This window comes from Heliangelus exortis, chromosome 1, assembly GCF_036169615.1.
Source record: "Heliangelus exortis chromosome 1, bHelExo1.hap1, whole genome shotgun sequence".
In the NCBI taxonomy this organism is placed as follows: Eukaryota; Metazoa; Chordata; class Aves; order Apodiformes; family Trochilidae; genus Heliangelus; species Heliangelus exortis.
In genome coordinates, this window is record NC_092422.1 from 150,978,375 (window position 1) to 151,001,563 (window position 23,189).

Genomic DNA, 23,189 nt, shown 5'->3' on the forward strand with positions numbered 1-23,189 from the left:
GCCTAATTAAATCCCCCTACTTTTAAAAATAATTAAAGGGTATGTTAATCATCTAAGATAACGCAATTCATAGATTATAAAAACGTAGAAAGAAAAAAACCTCAACATAGTCTGGAGTAACAATATGTAGCATATTGCAATTACAGATATTTCCTGTAGATCATTGCTCCATAGATCCATAATCTTCCATATTCTATATTTGTTTCCAAAACAGATGCTTCTTTTCAGCTTGTTTTGATTCTAAATGGTTGTCCAACAAAGAAGAGCTTCATATGAAACCAAGTAATATTTTCATTTATTTATATAATCATGCATCTATGAGTAGACTTAAAATTCAAGAGGCAGTGAATAGTTCAGAAAAAGCAGGAAACAAATACATATTTGTGGCTGAATTGCTTCAGCAGTGTAAAAGGCTGTTTTCATTGAGTATTTGCAGACAACTGAACTAAAATTAAATATTGGACGCTATCCTTAGAAGGATGGGCTTTTTCCTACCAAGAACTAAGCTTATGCATGCAAACTCTAGGTACCATTATCAGATCATCTCAACCTTAAAAAAAAGCACATAACGCAAAATATTATGTCAGACCACAGGATTCAATTTCAAAATTTGGTGATTTCTCATACTTGATTAGCTAATTGTACATAGAAAAGCACCTGGAACATATCTGAGTTTTGTGTGAAATTCATCATCTACCAAGAACATTAGAAAAAGAAAGGGAAGAAGGAAAATCACATATCAAGTTTACGAATAGTGTATTTATTGCTTCTGTAGAATGTGATCTAAACCCCACTGATTTAAATAAAAAACCCCCCTCAGTTTTATTCTGAAGGGGATTTTTTTTTCCCTAGCCCCCCCCCACCCCCTCATCCTGCCTCCACTACGTCATTAAGTTGAGAGAGAGCAGCAGTCCGTGCTAAGGAAAATTTTGGCTTTTTGTGCCTAATCTCTACACCTGAACTAACAATTTAGACAGGCTTAGGAAGAGGAGGAAAACCATCTTCCAGAAGACAGCTAGGTATGGTAACAACCCTCTAAGTGATCACTTACAGAGTTAAAAAACCAGATAAGAGTCATTCTGCAAGTCCTTTCTTTTATGAAGCCATGGCAGGAGCGATGGGGCAGAAGTGTTGCATGAGCAATGTGAAATAATGAGAGTCAGTGGAAGCATTTCCAGAGCCAGTGGAAGCATTTCCCAGGGAGTCTCAGCTATAGCACTGATGGAAACACCCACCAGCTGCAGCAATATCACCTCCACACAAGTGCTGTCTAGTATATAGAGTAGATTCACAGTAAGAGCTCCCTGTTTTATGAGGGGAAAAGCTTCTATTGCTGTATCATATCACTACATCATAAGCATTTCTCCAATAAGTTTTATAAATTTTTAATCAAGCAAATACTCTTGCTGAGCCCAGTACGTTCAGTTGTACTGGAAAGATTTGCAGGATGAGCACCAGATGAACAATAGTCATAGCCCTCTCTTCTTTTTGTTGTTTTGCACATGTGTTTATAGAAGAGTAGAATACCCACATTATAGGAAAGAAGCTGATGAAGAGAAAACAAAAAAATACATCTAAAACTGTTTGGTTTGTTGTTTTCTTTTGTAACTGCACAACATATCTTTTTCCACCAGATCTGTTGTTGCCATTATAACCATGGCTCTGCTCAAGTGACTTCTCTGGCAATACCATAGAAGCAGTTTTGTGGCTTTTTTGCAGTTCCTACACTACTTCAGACGTGACTATTGCTTGCTGCCCCTCCTGCAGGGGCATGGTAAGGACACTACATGGGTCTCAGCACCACAACTGGTACTATTCAGGTACAGCACCACCACTGACATTTTGAAATCAAGGGATACCAAGACAAATAACAGGTGATATCAAGACAAAACAGAGAAAACACAAGAAAGTGGTTAAAAACAAAGAATCCCTCAGCTCCTCAGTCTCTGGAAGCTAAAGATGATGAAATATGTCAGGAATGTATGTTCACATGTACTCCTTGGCTCCAGGTGACAAATACATGTCCAACTTTCTAGTGAATTAGTTCAATACTTTTTTTTCCCTTTGGTACTTGGGCTCTGTTCCCATGCTCACTGGCAGCCTTTCTGCATGGAAGAGGAGTAATTCAACAGTTGGCCAGATGTGAGACTGTTAGAAAATTTAATTGAAACTTTTATGGAAGGGACAGCTGTTGCAAGTCAGATATGTATCCCTACAAGCTCAAAGAAGAGATAGTGACCATCAACCTGTCATATGTTATTTTAAAGATTATTTCAGACCAGTTCCTTCTCAAACTGCCCACTGGGAGAAAAAAGAAGGCCAACATAATGGAACAACATAGAGTTTTCTAGGAAATTTAGGCATCAAATCTTCATCACAAAAGGGTGCTATGTTATTCTCAGTTGAGCTCAAGACCTGTCCCTTCTACATTTTAGAAAAACATTATTCCTGTTCAAGTCAGTAGTTCTAATTTCTCTTCATTTGAAAAAAAAAAAAAAAAAGCTCTGGCATTTTGTGTCTTTACTTGAGCTTTTACTTCACCTGCAGTGATCACTACTATAAAAGGAAGAGCTCCATAACGGGAATTTTCATTTAAAAATTTATACATATATTAAATAAAAGTTTTTGTAAAAATCTAAAAATTACTGCTAGCACAGTTTGAGTGTGAGAGAGAATTAAAAAAAGCCCTCTAAGGTTAAAATTTTATTGAAATATTGAGTAGTTATAATGCAAAGCAGAAAGCCCACACATTCCAGAATTCAGAACCTGCAAGTAAAATTAACTACAAAACCAAACCTGGCTGTTGATTTTTATTGCCCTAGTCTGCAAGAAATGTAAAAAATAAACAAAAAGAAAATGTAATAATAGCAAAAGGAAACTGAATTTGAGACTTATGTTTGTAATAAACAAGTCATTTGCTACAGAAATATTTCTTTACAGTCTGCAGTACAACCTAAATTTGGCACCACCTCTTTCAAACCCATTGAAATCTTTTATAAAACCAATATTTAATTTCAATTATAATTTATTAACTTGAAAGTTTAACAAGTATTTAGTCCTTAAGACCACAAAAATATGAGTGATGCCCACTCATGGTCATAACTTAAAATATTTATATACGTAGAACCATCTCCAGGTTCAGAATTCATAATTCTTCAAAGGACAACTTCTGTATGTACCCTAAAGGGCACATATGAGCTTGGAAGATTTTTTTTTTTTTTTTTTTTTTTTTGGGGGGGGTGGTGGGGCGTAAACAATTAATTCACACCAATAACAAATGTTATATTATTGGCAATCTTCAGGAATATATCTATGTTGCTGGATAATTCTTTTAGCTAAGTTTTTCATTGTGCTTAATACTTCAGTCTTACCATCAGCATGGTAAAATGTTCTTTTAGTGGCTGAAATGAAGCTGCTACATGGGGAAGGAGAAAAAGTGAGAAATAACAAGAAAAATATTAAACCTCTCATTACTTTGATGGGAAAAAAAGTTTCTTTCTTTCTGCACTATTACGAAAATTCATTCTACCTGATTCTCAAATACAGTTAATGAAAATTTGGTATTTTTTTGGGTGATATCAAAGAATTTTCCTTGTGGTTTTCCATTTAAAATAAGCATCTGAATAACTTCATTAAAAAAAAAACAACAATAGCATACATGTATGATTGCTCTTTAATTTCAAGCCTCCAATTCCTCTTATCCCTGTGGTAGACTTTGAATTGATGAACATAGAAATAGCATAACATTCCGTAGGAATAAGTAGCAGCTCTGGAAAAAAAAAGATCCCCAATTTTAAGTACGAAAACAAGTGACCATAACTTCAAGAGAGCACTCCAGATTTTTATAAAGTTCCAAATAAGGAGCTGGCTCCAAAGCATGCTGCCCATTACATCTGAAAACTGTGTGTATCAAGGGTTTACTCAATGCAAAAAGAACATTTGTACAGCCAGAGTACCGGCTCTTGCTGCCACCTTTACGCCGTGTTCTCCAGCATCACCAGGCATGACCCAAACCCAGGCCCTGATGGGGAGCACTCTCTCAAGCTCCAAGAGTTCAGACAGACACATTTGTTCACTTTACTGAATCTATTGGTTACCAGTATAATACTTCTCACCTTTACCTTCCATTAGTTTCCATTTACCTTCCAGTGTTTGAGACATTAAACTTTCTTCATCAAGGGACAGATGCTTAAATTTTGGTAATTAATTGCGCAATGCAGATACAAAAGAAAAATACCTTCCAGTGTCTGAGACATGAAATTTTTTTCATCAAGGGACAGATGCTTAAATTTTGGTAATTAATTGCACAATGCAGATACAAAAAAAAAATATGTTTGGTTGGTTGGTTTTTTTCTCTATCCCAGAATCTAAAGGACAGATTGAGTTAGCCATTTGCAGTTAGGAGTTTGCAATAAAGAAATGGGAAGAAGGAAATCAAATTTAGATCAAAATTAGTGACTAATAGTTTGACCAGTATTAATTTTGCAGCAAGCATCCAACACTTTAACAATACAAGGTTAGCCAGCCAAATACAATACAGTATTTGCTCACATCAGTAAACTATTAATCACAGTATGCTTCTGAACCCAAAGCAAAATACGGAGGAATGAACAAACTGATTCAAATTAACTAGGTCTCACTATTCATTTTATGAAAAGAACTGGGCATGCCTTGCATCCAAAAGCAACAATTTGTTATGCACTGTAGTGGTAGAGCACACCACAGCATAACTGTTTAAATATCTGAAACATTCCTAAAGTGTTTCACTTAAACATTCCTGCAATAAAATCTTATTGAACTGTTGCTTTTATTAATTTTTTACACACTGGAGACCAAGGTTTGCAAGTTTCATTTTTTTTTCCTTTCCTCTTTTTTTTTCTCTCCTGTTTTACAAAAAAACTTTACCTACTAACAGCAAATAAACTATCTCTCTCTTTTTAATAAAACCATGGCCTTGAGTTTTGGCCCCTTAATAGTAGCCTACATGGTCGACTACCCTTGGTGTTAAATTTTCTTAAATTGTATTTCTGTCAGTATATCATTTTTTTAAGCAATGGACCCTATAATAGCGAGCTCTGTTCTGTCAGGAGTACATTTTAACAGCATGACACAAGTATTTTTCACTACAGGAGACAAACAATGATATGTATTACATGCAGTAAACATTGCCTTTGGTACATAGGGTTCTCTTAGCATTCATCCGTCTAAAATTTCATTGTGTCCTGCACAGGGAAAAAAAAACCCTGCCTCTCATTAACTATTGCCGAGGGCTGTAGGTTTGTAAAGTGCCAACAAGGCATTGTCACATTTCTCACCAAACAAGGGCTTGATTGAATATTACAGGAATGGTAGAAACCCAGCAAGGTGGATTAGCAGATATTTTAATAGTAAAAACAAAGTAACAAGCCTTTCACTGAGCTGTTTCACTAACAATCCTATAACCAATTGTTTTGGGTTTTTTTTCTTGAAAAAAGGCTCCTCTCCCGAAAGCAAACAGGAACTTCATAAAATAAAGATGTCTTGCACTTAAAATAATAGGGTTCTGGCAAGAGGAGAAGAAAAATGACATTTTTTCTGTGTGAAGCACACCCAACCCTGAAATTTTACAGCACAGGGACTGCGATGGCAGCAGTTCAAAAATTCACAGTAAATTTACATAGAAACTGCAGGTCAATAGTTAATCGAAGTATTATGCTCCTTGTTACTTGGAAAAACAAGTTTTCTTGTTCTGATACCCATGAAACTCCCTTTAGCTGTGAGGGACCACCCCTGAGAATCTCCTGTGATATCTTTCCATACATTATGTGGGTGTATAAGACCTCATGCAAGCCATCTGCAGTGGGGTCAACGTCTCTTCTTCTGACTCGGTAGGCTGGGAGTGGATTTGTAAACAGCTCAACACTGGCAGAATTCTCCTCTGATTTTAAAAATCAGCAAGAGCACTTTCAGAAACCTCGTCAGCTTTGCTGAGCTCACATATGACTTTCATCCATTATCCTAAACTGTAAGCACCATGAATGGGTAACATACAGAGAATTATTCACAAGAATAAAACCAATCAAAATATAAAAAATTACCTAGATGCAAAGCTGATGCATTGTTTACTTGATAATTGCTTCCTAAAGAAATATTACCTTTTTTTTCTTTTTTTTTTTTTTTTTTTTTTTTTTTCTTTTTACCTTTGGGGTAGAACCCTCATGGTTAGAAAAGGAAACAAGCAGAATTGACTTTATTTTTTAGAGTTTGGGTAAAATTCACTGCTCCCCAAAAACATCTTCTGTGGCAGGCAAATCATGTCCTAAATCTTAGTTGTCTCAACTATAAAAACCAAAACAGGACATTTTCTCAGCCTCAAGGGAACAGCCACCTTGGGCAGCAAGACAGAAATAATGCAGTCCCAGGTTCAAATTTAAGGCAAAACTTCCTTCCTCAAAATGAGGAAAGGCTTTTTAGCTCCTGGGAGTTATTGGAAAGGGATTATCACAAACACTGATTTAAAGTAAGCTGAAAATATCTTGGTTAGATCTTCTGGGCCCAAAGCAGAGAAGACTGCAGCACAAAGTAAAAAAGCAGTCTGTATACAGAGGATAAGGTTAAAGCAAACAGCGATGGAGCTGAGAAGGGACACAGAGAAAAGGTGAAGCAAATATGTTTTTAAAAAGTGACAAGACTTCTTAAAAGGCCATTACAGAAATTACCAGGGATTTCTACTCCCTGGGAATATTTTAAATTAAATCAAGGGCATACAAAACATCCAGTGTATCGATCAGGAGAGGAAGATACACAACTCTTTATCCTAGACACATAGTTCATTCTGCATCTTATAACTGTTGGCTGTTGTCAGCATTGTTTAATTGTTGTGGGGGGTTTAAAGGAAGAGAAATTTACAGCTGCTTCACAGAGACAGAGGAGAGATCATTTGGTCTACCTAGACTTCAGAAAAGAAATATAGAGTATCTGGCATTGGTAAATGCTGAGTTTCCTTGCCAAAGCCCGTAGCCTTATGAGATTCTCTGCATCTCCTCAGCAAAGCTGAAGAAGGTTGTCTGGAACAAAATTGCTTCTCACCAGTAACATCTGCTACAAGATCTGGAGATCTCTGTCATAACAAAGCCTGTTTTCAGATTCCAGCCCTCCTGTAGGTGTTGAGTGCCAGATGAAGGGGCTGGAACATGATAAATGAGCTCTGCAGGCCCTGATTCCAACAGAGGGGGAATTGCTGTGAGAATGGGGGAACACAACCATAAACTCCCTTCCAAAGTCTCATCCTACAAACTCAGCTTTGGCAAAACCAAAGGAGGGTTCAGAGCAGATGTTCTGGATAGACCTGTCAACATTTCGCTGAGCTCTTTTGGCAGCTCAAGGGATATTTTGGCAGAGTTATAAGGGTACAAAAATAACTTAAAGAATCTTAGGTTGAAATTTTGGCACTGAATGGGATCACATTTGCTGGTCTTTTAACTCCTTCCTGAATAGTCTGATTAACCTCCAGTAGGACCTCATTGGGAAGTTTTCCATTAGGGCTCACCCTGACAGAAAGGAACCATGCAACTGGAAAACCTATGCTGGGAATGAACAGAAAGAGCACAGAGCTACAAGAGACCACCACAAAAAAAGCACTGCAGAGACTGGAGGAGAATCTGGAGCACTGTCACATCAACACTGCTCAGAGAGCTACTGCCCAGAGCCTTTGAGGTGCAGAGGCTCATCTTTGCCCATCATCAGCATTATGTGTTCATATGCATTGTGGTCTGTCCCCATCCTCTTACAACATGAGGGGGAGCAACTGGATGCTCTGCTCTCTGCACACACACAGAAATACTTATTGAAAGCTCAGAGTATTTGTATGGTGTGATTCTACCAGGAGTGTTGAGGTTGTACCTAGCTAACCCCTTTGTCTAGAAAGAGCACCACCCTCAACAGATGGCTAGTCCATCTCCTAGAGAAGGGTTGCCTCTTTTTGTGCAGCCTGCTTTTGGAGGGTGGGTGCTATGCTGTCCAGAAACAGTGCCTCAAAACTGGAATGCAGCCCCATCTGTCATTAAAAAAAAAAAAAAAAAAAAAAAAAAAAGGTAAAAATCTGGCCCATATTCATCATTTCTAAAGAATGCAATGTCAGAACATCAACAATTGTCTTTGATACAGCTGATCTGTACCGGCTGCCAGGTAATTAGGTTGCTTGCTTCCTTGAGACTACAGAAAAAGCCAGGAAGACCACCCTGGGCACGTGGATGCTAACTGCTCTGTAACTCTGTAAAATAAGATGTTCACCCAGATGTCCAGAATCTTGTATGTCCATTCACTTCAATTCCACAGACAAACACAGAAGGACAGTCTAACTTCAGCATCCACAGGTGACAGAAATAGAAAAGGTTTCCCCCCCCGCCATGTTTTTATTATAGCAATTAAACATGCACTCATTTGCTACTAAGCCTCTAAAGTAGCTAAAAAATATTCATACAACTAGATTTAAATCACCTCACTTTTAATATATCATCCAGACACTTCACAACTGCTGGAAAAAGTGGTGCCTAATCCTAAATAAATGCATGTGAGAGTGAAAATGGAGACAAACTTCACATGCCGCTCACAGCTCTGTATCAGTGCAACAGCTGAATGTAAACCCAAGTCCTCAGCTACTGCAACCACAAGACTTTAATATGTAAGACAAAACTGGGGACCTGCTCACTTTCCTTGTGCACTAAGCTGATCACAATAAGAGAACAAGAAGGAAGAGAAAAACATGCTGGATCTTGCCATAGTCATTACTGTGTATCCTCCGGTGTCCTCAGACACATTACTCCTTTTCTCTAACACCTGACACCATCCTTCCCCACTGCAAATTCTGGGTGAAGCTTAATAAAGAATCAGCATCCATTGTTAAAGCTCACATACTAAAAATTCTGTGCTTTGGTGCAAGCAGTGACTGAGCTTGTGTGACTTTTTGGCATCACTGCAGCAAGTTGTGAATGATGTATGAAATGAAAAATCCCTGCTCACTGCACACAATTCAGATAGTAAAATCTCCCTGGAGCATTAAAAAAAAAAAAGCACTTAAATGTGTCATTTTATTTTTGTCCTGTGCCCAGAAGACTCCCTCCTCTCTCCCTAAGAACGTGCAGATAGATACCTCAGCTATCACCAGAGAATGAGAAAGCATACTTGGAACTAAAGCAGATCCGTTCAGTTCACACAGTGTTTCCAGGAAAAAATAGAGGAACCTAGAGCAAACCAGACAGAATTATATTCTGTTCAGGCCTCTCTCCAAACACACTTTTTTTGGTCATTTTTTAAAGTCATATCTAATCTCATCATCCTGAAACTTTAACTTGATTGACCTTCAGAGATTGCATTAAGGAGGCAAACCCTGCATGCTCAGTATAGTTAGGACCAAAAGAAGAAACATTGATACAAGTATCATGTGTCTGTCTAGACATCATTTATGTTGGGACAAATATAACAACATGCTTTGACTTCAAGCCTTTCATTATTTTTTGCGCTTTACTGGAACTTTTTTCTCCCAGCCTGCCTTTTGGTGTTGACCTTTTAAATCTGGCAGAGCCAAACAGCTGCTGCCATAATTTAGTTATCTTCTGACTTGCTGCATGTGATGCTTTCATCTGTTTTCTAGTGAGCAAGTGTTAATATTTTTCATATGCTTAATGTGGAGGAGCTAGTAGAATGTGATCAGACTTTTTTCTTTTGGTATCCTTTTTTTGGGAAAGGGTGAGAAGTTTAGCAACAGTAATGCAGAACACAGAGAAAGGCTGGGTTACTCCCAGCAGGGATTTCTTCCTTCTCAAAACTTCTGCATGCCATGGGCAGCTTCCGTTCACACCCTTCCCCCCCCTCCCAAGAATGACAGAAGATCTCCAGAATTAATCTTGCAGCAAAACCACTCAGTCTGGAACACATGAACTGTCACTCTTTCCCAGTTGCTAAGAAGTGTGGAGTTGTCCCACTTGATGGTGTTCCATTCGAACACAAGTAGGATGGAAAATTGACAGCAATACTGCAAGTCTATGGAAGAGTGATCTGCCCAGATGCAGCTGTCTTGGTGACTGCATTTAGTTCTAGGAACAGAGAGCAAGGGTCCCATCTAACGACAAGTGATGTTGTCTCCTCCTGACAAGTTTTCTCTGAAATTTACTAATTTTTCCTCTTTAAATGTTACTGATGTGGAAGGAGAGTTGTCTACACCAACCATTTCTGTCATTTTTGTGTTCTGAAATTTCAGGGAAAGCAAAGAAAAAGGTGCAGGTCTTTTAACTCTTCTGCTTCTCTAGTTTCTTCATATAAAAACTAGAGCCACAGCTACTTCTACCCCTTACACACAACAGGAGAAGGTGCTATAGTGCTCACCAGGCCCATGCCACTGAAGCAGGGGCAGACTCAAGAACTTTGCAGTGGATTCTCCACCCATCAGCAGCAGTGCCTTCAACAAGCAACACTGCAATGAGGCTCCATCAGCAGAAAATGCTGTGTGCTGGTTTCTTTGCCTTTTTTCCTGTGGAAAAAAAAATCAAGAGGCAGATAGCAAATACACTGGTAATATCTGGGCTGTTCCTGGTAGCAGGAAAATGCCATCTTAGGATGTCATCACTCAGTTTGGAAAACAAGGCGCTGCTGAAAGTCAATGCAGTGCATGGGCTATGGAACTGTGCTTTTCAATGCTTTTTCTCAATAGACAAGTACACTGGGTCTAGGTTAGATTTGGTTCCACAAGAAGGAAGACAGAGCATAAGGATTAAAAGAAACAGTGCTTGAAAACATGAATAAAGCCATACTTAAATATTTGGGAAGTAAGAAGGATAGTGATTTCCAGCCTTATCCTGAAGAAAATCAAATCTTTACACATAGGCAAGAGACTCTGGGAAATGAAACGTGCTTGCAATCATGTTTGTAATTTGTTTCCTTTCCCCATCTCCCCATTTTTTTTTTTTATTTTTTTTTATATTTTTTGGGTGGGGGAGGGAATGATTACTTGTCCCTATACCAGTCTTTTGACAGCCTGCAAAAAGCAACGCTATACAACTTATATAAATATTGACAGTATTGCACAAAGATGCCAAACTTGAGACATTTAGGAGTCTGCCCTAAGAGCTAACTTTCCTGAAAAGTTCACCTTAAAACCAGCAGGATCAGCCATGAGAAGAAAGAACTGGATTTTGGAAGAATAGGCTTTGCAGTAGTCAAAATGAGAGCATCAGACAAAAAAAATTACAGTGGTTGTACATCTGCTAAAATAACCTTACACATGTATTTATACAAATACATAAAAGATAAAAATTACTTTTTCACCAGGCCATGAGGAAAACTGTTTATCTGCAAACATAGAAGACTACATGGTTGATCAATAATAAGATTATTGAAGCTAGTTGGTTCCAGAGTTATTTGTTCAGACACAGTACATTCATATCAAGACTGATAATCTGACAAATTACAGTAAATTTTGCTAATATATACTAGCTTTTATTCAGAGTAAGCCTCAAGGGTCTTTTAGTAGAGAAGGTATATTCGTGTATGGAGGGAAAAGAACTGGATGAAGCAATCATCTGCTTACCATAGCAAGAAGAAGTTGTGTTTGTGCTCACCTTCAAACTATTCCATGGCCAAATTGTTAAAGAACTTGAAATGGGTGTTACCACATACCATACCTATTTCAGATATCTCGTATAAAATATATCTGTGTATTTTACCTGCAATTACCAGGTGAGAACCTTCTTAAAAGACACAAGGAATAAGAAGGAGTAAGATGCTGCTCTGGCTATTACAGGAAAACACTCAGGCTGTGCTGCACCTGGGGACAGAGTAATTGGGACCCTGTCAGGGACACATCAGGGGTCCTCCTGAAAGGCCTCAGAAGAGGACAGAAGACACCCATCCCTGGCTGTGTGCTCATGAAGCAGTTGTTTCTCTTTGTTTTCCTCTCTGACTGCATTATGACTGAATTAGGAAAGGAGGTACTGGAGGAAGTGCTCTTGGCTAATTTCAGGTTACAGCCAGGCTCATTAAAAGCCAGCAGATTTGCTGCAATGTTTGCAACATTTCATCTAGGTTTTAGTATTGCTTTAATAAGTGAAATTCTAAGCAGAAAGAATATATTTTAATTTACTTTTTAGTGCTCCCTCTTGTAAATACTCAATGTCATACTAGAGTTTTTTAATACTATATGGAGCATAAAAATGCATGAATTCAATGTATTAATAAAAATGAACATATCCTTCTAGAGGGCTGAAGATGCTAAGTACACAGAACAGATTCATTAGCACAAATTTGGAGCATGAAGAAAAAAAGTGAACTGAGAACCCAAGATTCACAGATGTCAACAAAAAAGCCTTGTTGCCCTATCTCCTATCTCTCACTGTCTCTCAGGCTAACTGTGGAGACCCCAAAAGCTGCCAATGGGTTGTATAGGCGAGCCTCCAGATTTAGGGGTCTATCTTTAAATCATCAGACTAGCAGTCTGATTGGGAGGAGATGTAGGATTAGCACACAAATAACCATCCTTTCCATCAGAGAGAAACAGGGCAAGGTGTTTAAGTTTTGACCAGCATCCTAGACATGGGAGCAAGGTGCCCAGCCAGGAGCAGAGCTGTGGGTTGGAGATTTTCCCAGATCATCTTGTGGGTAGGGGTACAGTTTGTAGCACTATAAAAATGGGGACACAGCAATTCAAGATGGAATAGCTTTGCCTGAAAGTCTAATTTTAAATATTTGGCTTTACTAAAGCATGTTCCTAAATTAATAGGCCCTATAGCTTTCAATAGGATTATTCAGGGTACCTCAAGTCAATCATGTAGTATACATTAGCAGGATTAGGGTTAATGTTATTTCGGTATAAAAGTGTTCTTAAATGTATCAGATTCTAAATTAAGAAGCCAACAAAAACTTGTGCAGAACAGCTCCTTACTGAGACTGCTCTCCCTCCTCCTGACACATAGTATATGGCAGAAATACAAGGTTGATGAAGATTAACTTGAAAAGTTTTGGGGAATATTTTTTAAACTCAGATCTCAAATCCCAGAATTTTTTTAATTCTGTGTAAAACTAATGTAACACAAGTTAGAAAATGGAGAAATGCACTTAGGCTATCACTACCTAGAAATCCTTCCTAAAAATTTGTCTTGAAGACAAAACCAAATTCAATGGTTGTTACTGGAACTATCTTTTAGAAGTTTACCAGAAATAATAAACTCTTCTGCTTCTTAGAGCAGATGGATTTAAAGGAAAGATTAATTAATGTGTATTTGCACTATTTTTTCTCTTATACATATTTCTCTTTAAGATATCTACAAAGATATATAAAGTAAAAATAACATTTTGTCCCATAGTAGAACAATAATACTATTCAATTGCAGGGTTACAGTATAACAAATACTATTGCCTAAGATATAACCCGAGACTCTGTGTATGCTTATATTTATGGTTTGGATACCCTATTTATGGCACAAAAATCAGGTTTGATTCATAATCATTTTGCACATACTTGTATCAAGAGAGAAAAGAGATAATTCCTGTACATAAGGTCCAAAGGTTCAAGCTTTGTTAAAAACAAAGGTGCAACAGGAAAGCAGTGATACAAGAGCAAGGCAACACTTGCTACCTGGTGTAGTAGGGTGTTTTCCTAATTAGTCCCACATATCTTCACACAGTTGTTATGCAACTTATTCTCACTTATTCATTAGTGTCACCTCCCCCAGATATGGAAAAGATACAGTAAAATCTCGGATGCTCTCTACTCTCACCTCTTCTAAAAATAATTTTATCTTTGTATATTGTTCAGTTCTCACTTTCATCCACACTGTTGCAATAGAAGACATCATCATTTAAAAAAAAAAAAAAAAAAAAAAAAAAAAAAAAAAAAAAAAGAAAAAGATGAAAAGCTTAAATTCTACTACTAGAGAATGCCACTTCACCTTCACTCAAGACCTGCAGGAGAATTTCCCAAGGAATGTCATTCCAGAGCCGAACGTGCTCTTTTCTTTTATAAAAGTAGCAATTTTCTCCAAGCAAAAAGTTCCGTTATGTTGCATTTTGTCATAAAATAGATACACAGGGTTCACACTAATCCCACAGGAAAAAACATTTGCAGTTAATAATTGGGGCCATTGTGCTTTTTGAAAGATAAGTGATAAATATTCTCCAGTTGCTGGTAGCTGGAGTTCTGATGTGAAACTGCAAAAGGGACTGAAGTGTGAATACACCATACTGGCAATCCACCACGACATCGTAGCACATGCCTAGCTTAATCCTATAACTAACCTCACCTACATTGGGCTATCAAGATGCTTAAATTTTGACATATGTTTATAAAGCCTATCTTAACCAGTTTTAGAGAAGACAGGACCATGGTCCTATTTCAAGTACCTGTACAACACAGGGTGCAAAATCCCACCAGGATTTCTTCATCAGCAGATATGTAAGTATTGGACCAAGCAAATGTGCAGAGGAAACACAAGCATGGAGAGAACACAAGTGTCCATGCTGGATGTTTTTGATTACATCCAAACAGTATCTTTGCTGCATATTACTTCATTTTGATATGTAGCTTCCTGACAATAAAAATTGGCTAAACTAGCTAAGTGTAACTGTTGTTTGAGCAATTTATATTTTCATCAGGATGCAGTCAAGATCTGATACTACTTTTGTGAATTTTTTGACCCAGGAAATGTTTCTGGGTTTTTGTTTTGTTGGTTTTGTTTTAATACCTTAATACCTGTTTAATACCTTTAATACCTTTCTAAATATCAGAGAGAAGCAGAACCAGCAGTTTCTGTAAATCCACATTTTAGTTGACTGCAAGCTATTCCTTTTTTGACCTGATCAGGTACAGCAAGTTCTTCTGTTCATCCTTTTTCAGGAGAATAGTTCGATGGATTCATAGCACATTCTAGAAATTACTTGAGCAGATTTTTCTCTTTTTAAAATATGGATCTACTTATATTCATTAAAAAATATGAATCATAAACAATGTGAGTCAAGTATCCAAAGGCTAATTGCTTCAGAACATGTCAGAAGCAGCCTCAGGAAGGTGTAAAACAACAGTACTGGAATTACATTACAGGAAGATAAATGTAAAATATGTGAAGCTTTTTGACAATGTAGACACACTGTCTCAGATATTTATGGCTGAAAAACTTAGAAAATTCAAGAATATTTTGACCAGGAAAGAAAAACAAACTCAAAACAACAAAAATCCACCAAATTTCTAACTATTAGATTTATTTAAAAGTTATTCCTTTGCCATACAAAGGCATCCATTGTGAAGTTAGCCATCAAAAAAATAATACACTTAGTAAGGTATATCCAAAATATAGATTCTAAAAACCAGCAAAATTTAAGCCCAATTTACTTTAGAAATAATTTGAGAATCAATCGCATACTGTGTTTTGTCCAAATCCACCATAAATATGTTTAACTTCACAGAGAAATTAAATGATAAAACAGTTCCTGAGGCCAGGAGGGCTAAAAGTGTGTAACGGTGCTGTCCATTTTGATGCCAAGTCTCAATTATCTATTACAAAATTTTACATGAAATTTCTATTTCCAGGTGAGCCCGTTTGAAGTTTTTACTTTGCTCAGGACTATACTTTTAGGAAAAGCAGCCTTTTTTTCTTTTTTCTTTTTTTTTTTTTTTTTTTTTTTTTTTTTTTTTTTTTAACATATTATTCAAACATCCACATCAGGAAGTAATGCTGTAAATTACGAAGAACATTTGCAAAATAAATACAACGTAAAAAAATTCAGTAAGAATTATTTTTTTTTCAATTACACGGGACTTGATTTTAATTGCAAGAGACTTGTCTTTCAGTTTGGGGAAAATATCCACCACAAAAATAGTCAAAGTTTCAAACAATGTAAATATTTTATTGTTTTGTTTTTTTTAAGAGCCCTGTGTAGCAGAAATTAGAACTTCTTAAAAGGCATCTCTGTGCTAGGCAATAAGAGATAAATTTTCTTCTACTACGTAATACATAGATGCATTGTTTCACATATGGTTCTGGCCAAAAATGCAGAAAATTTCCAATTAAACCTTGGATATCAAATCAGGTATCATAAATTGATATTTACTCCTGAACTAAAGGATATTAATATGGTCAGTATAGTAAACATATTTCACAAAAACACTAGTTACAAAGTCACCTCTGAGGAAAAACTCAGAAAGGGATAAAAAAAAAAAAAAAAAAAGAAATTGCATGTTGTTTAAAAGAAGTTATAGAAAATACTAAGCATACCTATAGAACTGTTGTTCTTACACCAAGAATGTTATCCTATCCTTTGGCACTGCAAACTTACCGAGGTAGCCCCAAAATCTTAACTTTTATTAATCTTCATTGAGCTGTTATAAATTGACAAAATCTTTGTAGTAAAATAATTTAATAATTTTCCATTGAAATACACTGTTCTGTAGAAATGTAATGAAGAGCTGTAGGACAGGCTTTTAGAGGCACTATACTTTCATCTGAAAAGTCTCCTGAAATTCTTTGAACGTTTCCAGGGGATTAATGAGGTATTTTGACAACACACAAGAAAGTGTCTGGTTTTCGAGAAGCCTTATAAGAGGGAACGTGCACATTCTTGGAAATTAAACTGTGTGTTTTAAGCCACTAAAAATAACACCATTATTAGAAATTTGGCAGCTCTGAAGAAAAATACCAGCAGATACGAGGAAACACATGGAACTACTGAAGAGCGTCAAACTTGAGTACACACATTTTACAGCATTTCGACATGACTTAAAACACCAATTTTAACAGCTTAATTGAATGTTTCTTATTAAAAGCTATCACAGATGAACTAAAATAGGAACAAGCTAAACTAGCCAGAGCGTAACTAAATCAGAAGTGTTATTCTTTGCAAGTTGGGTGGATTAACTGCGCGTATGTGCATTACTCTCCTTGTAGTACACTCTTATCATTTCAAGAACTGTTAAGGTGTTTGGAGGGTTTTGAGACCTTTTGCAATTAATGGGAGAGATCATATCCCTCCTTTTTTTTTTTTTTCTTTTTTTAATTTTTTTTAAGATATGCCAAATGATATAAAATGTAAATTTAGAGCACGCATCTCACATATATAACAAAATTAGAACAAGCAGACCGTTACACCTACCGTTTTTGTATATATTTAAAGATATTTTTAGGCCCTATTCCTGCAAAGCAGCAGTCCCTTGAATACTTCAGTGCATTGCAACAAGGTTATTAGTGCGTTAGAAAAAGGTTTAGTTCTACAAAGAACTAAAGAAGAAAACAGAGCACTCTTACACCTCACCTCCATAAATACCTCAAACTCAGAGTTTAAAGACTTGGTCTTATTTGATCAAAGTTGGGCAACAAGTATGCTGGGTTGTCATTATGAAAACACCTTATAATAGACTACCTGTGAAAATATCCATAAAGAGTATTTATACAGGCATTTAAGAGCACTGATATCGTAGGTGTTTGCAGTACTTTATGTGCACTTTCCATGGCACAAGAAATAGGATCTGCTAACCAGTACCAGGTCCCAAGAGGTTTTAAAAGTGTAAGTATCTATGCATAGTAAGTTTTTAAAAGAATAATTGCCTTTAGAGTGTGAGTTGTATAAGAAAAGGTTGCTTCCTAAACTGTACTCTTTTTAATCTGCAGCCTTTCATAAGCAAAATATTTTAGAGCTAACATCTTTACTATTCCTATGGTTGAACACGGCTTCCTGTACTTGCATCTCATTGTTTAAAAAAAATCTCACCCTATATACATGTGGTAAAAATTTGGCTTGTCTCAGGTCTTTGAAACAGGCAAGTGGACAAGAAAAAGAAGCCACGATACGTTTCTTTCTTCATGAATCTGAAGAAATCTACTCCACAGGTATTCAGTGGTACTGTTAAAGTCTGCAGTACATTTGTGAGCTAAATCAACACTAAAGTTGGGCAAAGGGGAGGAGAGGGTAGAATTTTCTATCTCCACCACCCCCATTCCCAACAAGGTAAAAATTCCACCCCAATGTTTTAATTTTGTTAATCCTTTTATATGATCTGTTTGATCTGATCTGGGTAGGGAAATAGTGGAGAAAGTAATAAAAGTTCTAATTCAATTTCCATGTTAAGAGACGGATTTGAAATAAATAAAAAAAAACCAAACCAAAACCAAGAAAAACCCCTTGAAAAACACAACCAGCATATCAGAATCCATACTCTTTGTGTTTACTAAGAGATATGCACTCCAACATTTAGTGTCATGGAGCTGGAGTTAAAACCCAAACCGGTGAAGATAATTTAGCTGCATGAATGCCTGCTCTTCAGTAAAATGCTGCCAAAATTAAATAGGAATGAAACAGCACTTTGTAGTCATTGGTCGCTCAGCAGGGTTTGCGTAGTTAAAAACCTAAGTGAAAAGGGTGATTGACCTACATTGCTACTAGCTTAGCACAGCTGTACTTTCATATTTTCACTGCATCCGAGGAAGCTCATTATTTAATACAACTGAGTTTCATGTAATTGTCGGTCTTTCATTTTACACTTTTTAGGGGCCAGATATTAATCTCAAACATGCAGCGGGCATTGCTGTGCACCTGGAAATGTCTGGGGCTGCCCATTTGCACGCGAGGTTAAGAGATGGGATTGCACCTGAAATGAGGCGGCTGCCAGGGGGTAGGAGAACCTCACAAATATGCAGAAATCAAATGAGCAGATGGAACAGAGAGCAAATCCCTCAGCACCCCAAAGGCAAAAGCGTTGCTCTTTCCCTATTGTTTTGAGCAGAAGCAGCCCAGAAAGCACAGCCAAAGAGCATTTCATACAGCTCATACCTGCGGTTTAAATAAGTAATAACATTCCAGTTAACAACCAGTTTGACATGTTAACAGCCCAAGGGCTGTTAACATAACGACTGGTCATTAATGGCAGTAATGACAGATTTCAGAGGGAATATTGTGCTTGTAAATGGACATGCTGCCAGTCAGAAGAGAGGACAGAGGAGGATAGGCTGATACATTAAGATGTCACTGTACAGCTCTGAAGGGAAAAAAGGGGGGAAAAAACCCACCCTTCTTGCATATTTCACTTACTGTAAATGGACTTGAAATATTGGCGTAAACCTAAGTTCCTTAAATTAAGTCTTCACTTTTAACCCAAGAGTGTATAAGCAGGAGACAGAAGCCTGCAGGGGAATTATACTCTGCATATCATTTCTAGTGAGCATGGTATTTCTAACATTGAGCCCTTTTCTCTCAAGTCAGTTCTCATCCTTGTTAACAAAACAGAGTTCATTCCTGCTGTGGCCACCCCTAATACCCTCGGTGCCATACGCCACCTCTGAAGCCACTGGAGTGACATGAATCAGATTCCAGGGTAAAGCTTCTCACACCCAAAGTATCTTCCAAGCTCATTTCCTCATTAAAGACTTCTTTTATCCTCTCAACGTGGAGAAAAAGGTTTTAATATAATGAAATTACTTAATTTTACTGAGAGAGAGAGCAAAGGCATAGCAAGTTCTGAAGATACAGACTATTTAAAAAAAGCTTACCAAAGTGAGTACCTCAAGGCTCAAATACAGAAAGAGAGTGTGCATCAGGGCTAAGGAAGTGTTTAGCTTTTTGGCAGTCATCTTTGAATGAGGGATACTGAAAGTATCTTTGCAAATAGCCAGAGACACAGTCACATAGTTTGCAAATTTAACCATGAAAGTTAAAGCACCCAAACCAGCTACGTTATTGCTTATAGCATCTGTGGAATGGCTGTATTATTGAAAGGCATAATGAACACAGAGAGACAAGCTAATGTGCAATTTTACTCTTCATAGTATCATGCAAGCCACATATCCTCTAGAGGGCAGCACATAAATTAATAGGAAGCTAGCACGATTTATATGTAGCAAGGGCTCCCTTTACGATTAAAGAAAAACAAAAATTAAGAGGATAGTTTGAAACTGTAATCGAACCCTAATCTGATCATTAGTACAAATTAATTTGTTCTTTAAATTCATACAAGAGGATTGCTAAATATGAAAGCTTATTGGGCTACAAAGCCAGGAAACATACAAGACCACTTTTATAGGTTAACTGCATAACTAGGTAGATAAGATGCAACAAAGCAAATGAGTAGCTGCAATTACCTTAAGAGCATTTTTTTGAAGTTTAGTGTAAATATCAAGTTTAAACCTATGCGCTCACAAGAATATCTAAAAAATGGTTCATTTCATTAATACCTGATGTACCTGGAGACAAAAATTAAAAACATCTTAAAACTGATTATAGGATTTCTTGTATGTGCTGGTTTCACTGGTACAAAACATTGAATATGAACAAATAACTTATAACACCAGTTTTGACTGTGGTCATGACAAAAACCAGTTTCTTATTTCTGAATCACTTACTATAAACTTTAATGATGTTAGCAAAATATTTACTCCTGTTAGACTTTCAAAGACCAGAGAACAACGGTGTGTGCAGCTGCATCTGTGCTGGGGAAATGTTTGCTCATATCTCTACTACCAGATCATTTTCGGGTTTGATTTTAAACATTTAATTTTAAAGCACTGCATCTGCTGCACTAGTTCTTGGGAAATTCAGCAAGTTCAAAGTCTTCAGAAAATTTGGAACTTGGATCAAAGAGCCATAGCAGAGTTTTCTCGCTCCTGCAGGCACTTGTTGTAGCAAGATTCTTAAAAGGGGTTTTAAAAATTAGGGTAAGAGTTACCTCTCCCCCAGAAGCTCTCCATAAACACATGCTCTAAGATCACAATTGACCTATGTTCATGTACAACAGTTCCCTTCTATTCAAACAGCTCCCTGCCAGTTTTTAAAAGTAAGGTTTTGTTACCTACTTCTTTGGCAGCATTAACACAGTGGCTCTAAGATGCAGACTCTATGCTAAATTCTCAGCACTCTCTCTTGTGCTCAGTTCAGAGTTAATTGGTAGCAGAGTACTTCTACCATTAAGTAGCCCAGGCCCATGCCTGAAGAGCCCTGATCTGCCTTACAGACCCAGCTCAGCCAATGCACAGCAGGTTTGCAAACATTTTTGCTCCACTCCAGAAAATAACAGGTTGTAACATGGAGAGCCAGAGTACCCACAGTTATTAGTAATGCTTCAGTTTTGATTCACCTCCAGCCTACCCGTGTTGCACAGTTTAGGAACTTACTAGAGTGTAGGAACCTCCTGTTTGGTACCTGTGCTTAAACTGAATGTGTAAGTTAATGCAAAGAGAATTTTAACTTTTCCCCAATGGATTACTGACTTGAACGTCCCTTTACAAGGAAAAGGCTTCACTACAGGGGCAAGGGAAATATTCCCAGAAGTTCACCTTAGCCTGGAGCATCTAGTCTCATTAGACCCTCTCTCTAGGGAACAGAGGAAAGGTGCTCCTATAGGAAATAGGTGCTCTGGATCACCCCAGAGGAACCTTCTCTCTCTATTTACTATTCAGACCCTAGGGAAACGAAACATCTTGATTAAGCTATGACTGTGCAAACTGTATTCACACACAATTTGCAGATAAACTAGCTTGGTGCTGCTCATCACTACTTTGTTACAAACTAGACCTCAGTTTTGAGAAAATAGATTCACAAGCAAACAGAGACACAATATCATGTGACAATCTGGTATCGGAGGAGTAGCAAAATGTTACCTGGCGTCCCATCCAGATTAGAGTTAAAGCAGAACCAGAGAGGATTTGAGCCTACTAGCTACGAGGTCACTTAGCCCAGAGAAGAGCACTGGTCACCTTAGCCCAGCTTGGAACAGCTCAACATGAACATTCATGAAAGCTTCCAGTGCCACAAATTAAATCCCTCTGGCAAACGAAGGTAAGAAAAGTGGGTAAAAGCAAGACATGTGAAACGCTCCTCACTCACAGCGTTCAAACCCTGCATTGGAGCTGGTAAAAACATCCTGGGCAGTTTCAAGTCACCGTGTCTGCAAGGAGCAGACCACCACGTGCTCCCAGGGAGCACAATGCTGTGGGAAACATGTACCCCTTATGCTACAGTGACCGATAGAAAGGACTGAACAGATTTAACAAGTCTGTAAGTGAACATAAGAAGGACGTGGCCTACCTCAGATAGTCTCTGCGGCAAAGGATAAGGTTGGCTTTGGTGTACAAGGTAGAGCCCACCTCCCCCAGGCGACAGTCACAGCAGGCACATTTCAGGCAGTCCTCATGCCAGTATTTGTCCAGGGCCTTTAGAAGATACCGGTCTTTAATCTTACGGTTGCAGCCAGCACAACCTTTCGGCTTGGTGTCTGGCTGGACTGAGAGCATTTGTATACCTGAAATACAGCAAGACAAGAGGAAGAGTGAAAACAGAAATTCCCTCGAGTAAAAAATCTCCCCCTTTTCGTCCTTCTACCTTGCTGCTCTCCCCCTACATCCAGCTCATTCAAAAGGCAATCGCAGAGGTGGGATAAAATAACTTAGATTGTCCACCGCAACCTCAAAAAACAAGTGTTAAGAAATTTGAGAACAGAAACATCCACTGCTCGAAGTTCCACAGATTCTCTTTAACACCTCGTTTACCTGGTCTACTTGCTGAAAAGAAACAGGATTAAAAAAATTAATGAAAAATGAAAATATGACAGTTGAAAAGTCATCCACTTTCACATCGTCCAGTATTTAGAGACAAAAATTTAAATAAGGCAGCAGATCTCTGATAGTGAACAAAGCTAAATCTACACATTTGGACCTACACGCGCTGTCTTTTTAAAATACAAAAGCACTCCACATTCCAAATAAGAAAAGACTGAAATTATTAGAGGCATAGGCACTAAGTTTCAGGGAAATTTGACAGACATTTTGGTGCTGGAGGGGGGTGTTTTGTTTTACATAAATGAAAGCAATTAGACACATAAATGGAGCAATAAGATTTCCAGAGACTTCCCAGAGTGCCAGAATTTCTAGCTACAACTTGTAGTTTAAGTACCTTCTGAAAAAATCTGGTTTTAAATAATTTGCACAAGGTCAGAGAGCTGCTAGTTTGTCAAGGAAAAAAACCGACCAAAGACAAAAAAACAGCCAGCAATGAAACCAGATAAAAATCTAAAAACACTGCTCTACTTTCTAATCCCAATTTTAACCAACCATTGGTTCAGGGCAAGAAGTACCATAGTGTCCATTAATATGTATACCTTTTGATGTAAGAGCAGGGAGCATTTAAATAACAACTTAAACAATCACTGTTTAAGGGAGGGACCTAGGAAAAGTAGAACACAGCAG

At 37.6% G+C, this 23,189-nt stretch overlaps 1 protein-coding gene across 3 annotated transcripts in view; it reads right to left on the bottom strand.

The window, feature by feature from the left end:
* Nucleotides 1–23,189, bottom strand: part of LMO3 (LIM domain only 3) — a 59,166-nt gene that overhangs the window by 28,408 nt on the left and 7,569 nt on the right. For all 3 annotated transcript variants that reach the window (XM_071733016.1, XM_071733015.1, XM_071733014.1), the window contains one exon: nucleotides 22,033–22,246. In XM_071733016.1, coding sequence (XP_071589117.1) covers nucleotides 22,033–22,238 — 206 coding nt within the window. In that variant the 5' untranslated portion in view covers nucleotides 22,239–22,246. The remainder of the gene's footprint in view (nucleotides 1–22,032; nucleotides 22,247–23,189) is intronic.